This window comes from Sardina pilchardus, chromosome 18, assembly GCF_963854185.1.
Source record: "Sardina pilchardus chromosome 18, fSarPil1.1, whole genome shotgun sequence".
Taxonomy (NCBI): domain Eukaryota; kingdom Metazoa; phylum Chordata; class Actinopteri; order Clupeiformes; family Clupeidae; genus Sardina; species Sardina pilchardus.
In genome coordinates this window covers 8481302-8488801 of record NC_085011.1, presented here as the reverse complement: position 1 = coordinate 8488801, position 7500 = coordinate 8481302, and the positions used below count along the sequence as shown (strand labels likewise).

General features: G+C 41.0%; 1 protein-coding gene across 1 annotated transcript in view; it reads right to left on the bottom strand.

Annotated features, from left to right (window-relative positions):
* Positions 1-7500, bottom strand: part of LOC134064432 (uncharacterized) — a 31538-nt gene that overhangs the window by 820 nt on the left and 23218 nt on the right. Inside the window, exons 2-7 of the mRNA XM_062520352.1 lie at positions 6650-6721; positions 5942-6013; positions 5787-5858; positions 5631-5702; positions 4913-4987; positions 1-2150 (exon numbers count right to left, since the gene is read on the bottom strand). The exon at positions 1-2150 is cut by the window's left edge and continues 820 nt beyond it. Coding sequence (XP_062376336.1) covers positions 1933-2150; positions 4913-4987; positions 5631-5702; positions 5787-5858; positions 5942-6013; positions 6650-6721 — 581 coding nt within the window. The 3' untranslated portion in view covers positions 1-1932. The remainder of the gene's footprint in view (positions 2151-4912; positions 4988-5630; positions 5703-5786; positions 5859-5941; positions 6014-6649; positions 6722-7500) is intronic.

Below are 7500 nucleotides of genomic sequence, written 5' to 3'. Positions count from 1 at the left end.
TGTGTGTGTGTGAGTGATTACATGCATGTGTTTCTGCATGGTGTATGTGTGTGTGTGTGTGTGTGTGTGTTTGTGTGTGTGTGTGTGTGTGTGTGTGTGTGTGTGTGTGTGTGTGTGTGTGTATATGTACAGTATGTGAGTGTGTGTGTGTGTGTGCGTGTGTGTCATAGCTAGGGCAGTATCTGGATGGGTCCTCCGATGAGCACGGTCTGCTGCTGGTGCTGGTCGGTCCATAGGTCCCTCCGCAGGCGTCTCCGGCAGCCCTGCGTACAGCGAGACTCCCCCTCCGCCTGCCCACACACCAACACACGGCAGTGTAGGAACACCTCCTGCACACACACACACACACACACACACACACACACACACACACACACAGAGAAAGAGTAAGAGGGAAAGAGTGAGAGAGAGAAAAATACAACTTTCAAGTACATACAGTATGCAAACAGCATCATCATTTGGTTCCAGTACCAGTCCAAAATATTTTTTAAACAAATTATGTCTTTCTGTAGTATACACTTATGTAAATAAGAATCATATCTCTTCACACAAAAATGCATCCACGTACACACACACACACACACACACACAGACACAGACACACATTTTTAACAAATATACATTAGCATCAATCTATCAACCTCACACAGTCATGCAGATTTACATACTTGTACACAGCAGAATTAATAAACCTCTTCACAACACACTTCAGATGATGATAAACAGCATGACCAACAAACACACACACCCACCCACACACACACACACACACACACACACACACACACACACGCATACCCATCTTTATCACCACCTGGGGACACCTGACAGAATGGTCACTCTTGGGGACACCACTTTCTAAGCATGGTACAGACAAGCCATTGCACAGGAGCATTGTATATGGGTTCAGTAATAAGCAAATCAGTTGAAATATAGAATACACACTTCATACCTGAAGTTAGTCTGACACCTGACTCCAGACCAGCTACAGGGGACAGGTGTCAGGTGGACAAAGTGAGGACTCTGGCCCCGCCCATAGTCACGCCCACCCAAGTGATGTCATCAACAAGCACAGTGCAATCTGGGGACCAACTACTGTATTTTCTTGGATATAATGAAAACCATTCTAAAGGAGCACATGTAATGTAAACCACATTTGCAATACTATAATACCATGAGTTTTGAGGATTTACTGTTGTTTTGGAGATACTCGTGAGACCTGCCTCATGACACCAAGTTGAAGCTAATAGGTATACACAAGGAAAGTAATGAAAACATTAGTAGCAATCAGCACATTTATTGGCTGCTTAATACAGTGCCAGAATGCACAACCACACTGCATTAGAACGTTATGAGGTAGACTGTTGTGATAGTTATAAGTACATTATTTCTGAAAGTGCTTAAGTAATGCTACAGTCATGTGAAAAAGCAGATCACTTCTTAATATCAAATACCTACTCAGGTATTGCAAATAATGAATATTGAATAATGAAAATAAAAAAAATACAATAAAATGCATAAACAAATGTTGTTGTCAGAATAATCTTAATGAACCTCGTCAACAAGGATACAACTTACCCTCTTCTCACATTCAACACACTTCAACATTATCACAATCATAAAGCCTGTCTGTATGAGCATGTACTGCTATATTAACAACAAAAGTACACAATTGACCCTCTCCCAACCTAAAATCATTTAAGTACTGTTAAAATAAAGTGCATGTACTATAATATCAAAATAAAAACATTGTTGACCCTCTGCCAACATAAAATATAAACAAGGATACTAAATAAGTACAGGGCATGTATTATTGTGTTGTCCTCTAAAATGCTTTGGTACAGGGCATGTATTGTGTGGTCCTATAAAATGCTCAAGCCCTGTTAACACATTCCCATCTCCCACCCCCAAACTCAACTTATGAAATTGCTATCAAAGGTTCTGTGTGGTTCTTTGGTAGGACACACAGCGGTTTTTCACATAGAACTTAACTGAGGTCCAGTCACGATATTTCAGTGCTTCAGGTGCTGATTTGATACAATCCATGCAGTCTGCCTTGCCAGGAGTTCTGCCTGTAGTTATGCATGTCATCAATGTCTTCTCAACAGCGCTGATTTCTGCTGGACTCCATGGTCTTCTCTTGCGGCAGGCTGTGAAATAGAATCACAACAAAGAATATCCAAATGACACTAATGAAATATGCTTAACCCAAAATATTCACGTTTATGTATCTTTCAAGGCTGATAATGGATGAATTGTTGTATAATGTTTTTAAAAGTTGGGTAACACTTTATTTTAATGTGTCGCTGTTACAGTGTACCTACTAGTGATGCGCGGGTCGGGTATTTTTTCAACCCGCGGGTCCCGCTTTTATGAAATTATTTGGCCCGCCCCAGCCCGCCCCAAACCACTGTATCTATTTTGACAACCCGCCCCCGCCCCGCGACTATTACATACTGGGCATTGTAAGTGCTTGGAAACATCGCCTGTAAACTGGCAACAACAAAGGCTATGATTATGAATATGAACGATAATCAGGTCATTATAACAAGATGATGGGCTACACATTTAAAAAATCTAGAAATACACAGCAAAAATCTACAAAGCAGCGTTTGTAATCTAGGCTAAACATTATAGCCTACGAAATACGTCCGAAATAAAACAAGGATTTGTATAGGAGATTGAGGCGGCTGAAAACGGAGAAGAATTTGAAGACAGTCAGTGTTGTTAATTTGCTCCTGGACAGATAAAGATTCATCAGTTTGGCTAACTTAGCCTACTTGTAAGCTACTTAGTGTAAATTGACATTTCAAATAGCCTATGACAGTTGAACAAACAAGTTATGCATGTTTGTGCAAAGTAACGTTATGTGGAGCCATATGGAGGAGGTGGCTCATTGAATTGAAAAGGTAGGTTAAGGAATTGTTTGGGAAATAATAACGGCTAGTCATTGCTGACGTAATGCATTATCAGAGTTCGTTTCTCTGTCATTATGCTGAGGAAAACAACATTAGCACTTGCCATTGAAAGCTAGCAGCCTGTTGCTGTTCCTGTTGGATCCTGCAGCAAGCTGGCAACCGCGACTCAGAGGGGAGGGAGAGGCGATACGCCGCGCAACAGTATTTTGAAAGTAATTGCAGTGGGCTAGCCTACTCATTTTGGCCACAATCCTACATACAGTTCATTTAATACAGGCTATAGGGAATTGCACACAACATACACGGATTTTAAAATGTAATTTTGTTTTTAATGACCCGCCCCAACCCGCCCCGCAAATAAAGTGATAATTTCTTTACCCGCCCCAACCCGACCGCGGGGTCCGCGGGTTACGGGCCGACCCGCGCATCACTAGTACCTACCTAATTAGGTAGTGGTACAACCTGTGTAACAACATGTACTATCACTATCATTGTACTTGCATTATGTATTTGTGGGTAGCTACATATACTGTAGTTGTAACATTGTAATACTGAATGCCTTTATAAAACTTTGCCTCTGATGAAAAATGTAGGCAAATTGGCAAAGGGCTGACCTGAGACCTGCTGGATGGGGTAAATCTGCTCATGGTAGATTTTATATACAAACCAGTCAAGGCCTCATTGTCTTCAGGGACATGTAACAGCTATGCTGCTGCAACCTTGTTACTCTTTGATACAGTGGAATAAACCTAATTAGTGTACAACTTAATTACTTACATGTACATATGCCATGTATGCTGTGTCTTCAATGTCTTGGAACAGGTCTACTAAGTCACTACATAGTACATATATCAACTGTGTTGGTACACACTAAATACTCTTTAATACAGTGGAACAAATCCATTAAAATAAAGTACCAGATAAGTACTGTACATACATCCATATTACATGTATGTCCTCTTGTGTCCCAATGACACAACATACATGTAATATGTACATGTAAGTACATAACTGGTACACTTCATTTCAATGGGTTTATGCCACTGTCAAAGAGCAATGAGTGTGTACCAACACAGTTCATACATGTGCTACGTAGGGTAATGGCAGACGTTCCACGACATCAAAGACACAACATACATGTCATATGTGCGTGCAAGTAATTAACTGGTACACTTAACAGGTTTACTCCACTGTATCAAAGAGTAACAAAGGTGTAGCAGTGCAGCTGTTACATGTGCACTAAGGACAATGAGGCAGTAAGAAAATTCTGTATCAAGCAGACAAAAGCAGCTTAAGAGATTATAAAACATGGTAAGACATTTATTAGCTAACAACAGTTTCAAGACTACGGCCGGAGACTCAGTGTAGCACACCGCTTAGGGCGATGGCCGATTGAGCCTCCCGGGCTGTGTAGTCTCTCTGCATTTAAAGGCCTTGCCTCTTCCTGATTCAATCAAGAAGAAAGGCCTCATCAGCAACGATCAGTCACACAGTCACAAGGCAGTTGCATCATCAACAAATTTTCGAAAGGTCACATGGGTAGTTGGTTGACAAGTTTTGGCGTGATCAGAAGCTGATGTTCATGTTTAAAGTAAATGATAAAATATTTCTACAACAAGGCCTTGACTGGAGCTAAGAATGGTTTGTATATTAAATCTATCATGACCAGATTTACCCCATCTAACAGGTCAGCCCTTTGCCTCCGATGAAAAATGTAGGCAAATTGGCAAAGTTTTGTAAAAGCACTCAGTATTACAACGTAACAACTATATGTAGGTACCCACAAATACATAATGCAAGTACAATGATAGTACCTGATAGTACATGTTGTTACACAGGTTGTATCACTGTACCTAATTAGGTAGGTACACTGTAACAGCGACACCCTAACTAAAGTGTTACCTTTGCTTGATCACAAACCCCATCATCTGATACAATAGTTTTGAACGGGCTACATACGTTTCTATCAGAACACAAACATCCATCATACTTACATATCTTGGATGCTGTGTCTGGAACATCGGAGTTCAGTTCATCACATTTGCTTTGGCTCTTCATCTTTGATGTGCCTAAAAACAATTTTGAGAAGGGCAAACAAGTTTTTTTTTAAATGAATCTGTATGAAAACACTTTTGTAAAGAGGGGAAGCAATTTCATTTGATTTATGATGATACATTACCTTTAGTTTAAATGTTGCTAATGAATGGTTTTGGTTATTGGTGGTTACACAATTACTCCCTCGCAATTGAGAGCTCCTGTAAGTGATTCTGTATGTGTATTTGAACACATTGCGATGTGAAATGCTACAATCAGCTTACAAATGTTTGTGAAAAGGTCTTAGTGAGTTAGGAGTCCTCTTGACTATTTCTAATCTATCCCAGACTTTTGCTACTTTTAGGGCTAAAATAGTTACTCCGCAGCTGACAGTTGCATTGTGGCAACGTTGTGAGCATGTACTGCATAAGTCATCGCGGCATAGTTGAATAACGTGGTGGCTACGCACATTTGTAAATCGTTAGGATGTGGTGGCTACATTTCTTGTCCATACCTAAAGTTACGTGCAGAAGACTTCCTGGGGATGTCTATTATGTTGCTACAGCATCCTCTGAAAGTTAGGAGTTACTTTTAGCCTTAAGATTCTTTGTGAATATGGCCCCTGCTGTTTCCGATGACATTTATTTATCAGTTAGGCATGAACAAAACCTTACTCACGTTTCTTAGCAGCTGAACCTGGATCATCTGACTCTTCCTCTGATTGCCTGCAGTCTTTCTTCTTTGAAGTGCCTGCGTTTCAGACATCAAAATCAGCATCAAGGTTCAACACCTTCAAGACAACCTGCAAGCATTCAAATTACCCTTAATACTTACGTTTCTTAGCAGCTGAACCTGGATCCTCTGACTCGTCCTCTGATTGCCAGCTGTGTTTCTTCTTTGAAGTGCCTGCGTTTCAGACATTAAAATCAGCATCATGTTCAACACCTTCAAGACAACATGCAAGCATTCAAATTGCCCTTAATACTTACGTTTCTTAGCAGCTGAACCTGGATCTTCTGACTCTTCCTCTGATTGCCTGCAGTGTTTCTTCTTTGAAGTGCCTGCGTTTAAGACATTAAAATCAGCATCAAGGTTCAACACCTTCAAGAGATTAAGAGATTAAGTTAGAAGCGACCAAACACCTCCACGTTTTCCCTCTTAAAATACAGTTACACGAGTAGTCACAGTATGATGAGACAAAACAGAATGTGGCACATTTCTATGCGGGTAAGAGGGATAACTATAATGTGTGGCGGAATAACACTTGGGAGCACTTTGACTCGGCGCAGTAAAATCCTCACTCCAAAGTGAAACTGAGAGTGCAAGAATGATGATATTTCTGCGCCGAGTCGAAATGCTCCCAAGAGCTATTCCACCACACACTATAGTTATCCCTCTTACCCGCATAGAATGCGCCACGTTTTACTTAATCTCACCATACTTGGTCGTGTGACTACTCATGCAACTGTATTTTAATAGGGAAAAGGTGGAGGTGTTTGATCGCTTCTAACTTCATCTCTGTTTGGATCCTAATGAATGAACTGGGCTAGCTAAGTGCTATCAAAGTAGCGCCGCACGCCAGAGCCAGTGAGTGCACGCACTGAAACGCGAGATGTATGCATCAACTCATCTAGGTTAAGGGAATAACATAGTTTAATATGAAAACACGCTGGAGTCTTTCTTCCTTTAATACTTACGCTTCTTAGCAGCTGAACCTGGATCCTCTGACTCGTCCTCTGATTGCCTGCAGTGTTTCTTCTTTGAAGTGCCTGCGTTTCGGACATTAAAATCAGCATCATGTTCAACACCTTAAAGACAACCTGCAAGCATTCATATTACCCTTAAAAGGAACACTAAGTTTTTACATATTAAAGTATGTTATTCCCTTAACGAAGACGAGTTGATACATACCTCTCGCGTTTCAATGCGTGCACTCACTGGCTCTGGCGCGCAGTGCTACTTAGCTAGCCCAGTTAATTCATTAGGATCCAAACAGAGATTAAGTTAGAAGCGACCAAACACCTCCACGTTTTCCCTCTTAAAATACAGTTACACGAGTAGTCACAGTATGGTGAGACAAAACAGAATGTGGCACATTTCTATGCGGGTAAGAGGGATAACTATAATGTGTGGCGGAATAACACTTGGGAGCACTTTGACTCGGCGCAGTAATATCCTCACTCCAAAGTGAAACTGAGAGTGCAAGAGTGATGATATTTCTGCGCCGAGTCGAAATGCTCCCAAGAGTTATTCCACCACACACTATAGTTATCCCTCTTACCCGCATAGAATGCGCCACGTTTAACTTAATCTCACCATACTTGGTCGTGTGACTACTCATGTAACTGTATTTTAATAGGGAAAAGGTGGAGGTGTTTGATCGCTTCTAACTTCATCTCTGTTTGGATCCTAATGAATGAACTAGGCTAGCTAAGTGCTTTCAAAGTAGCGCCGCACGCCAGAGCCAGTGAGTGCACGCATTGAAACGCGAGAGGTATGCATCAACTCGTCTTGGTTAAGGGAATAACATAGTTTAATATGAAAACAC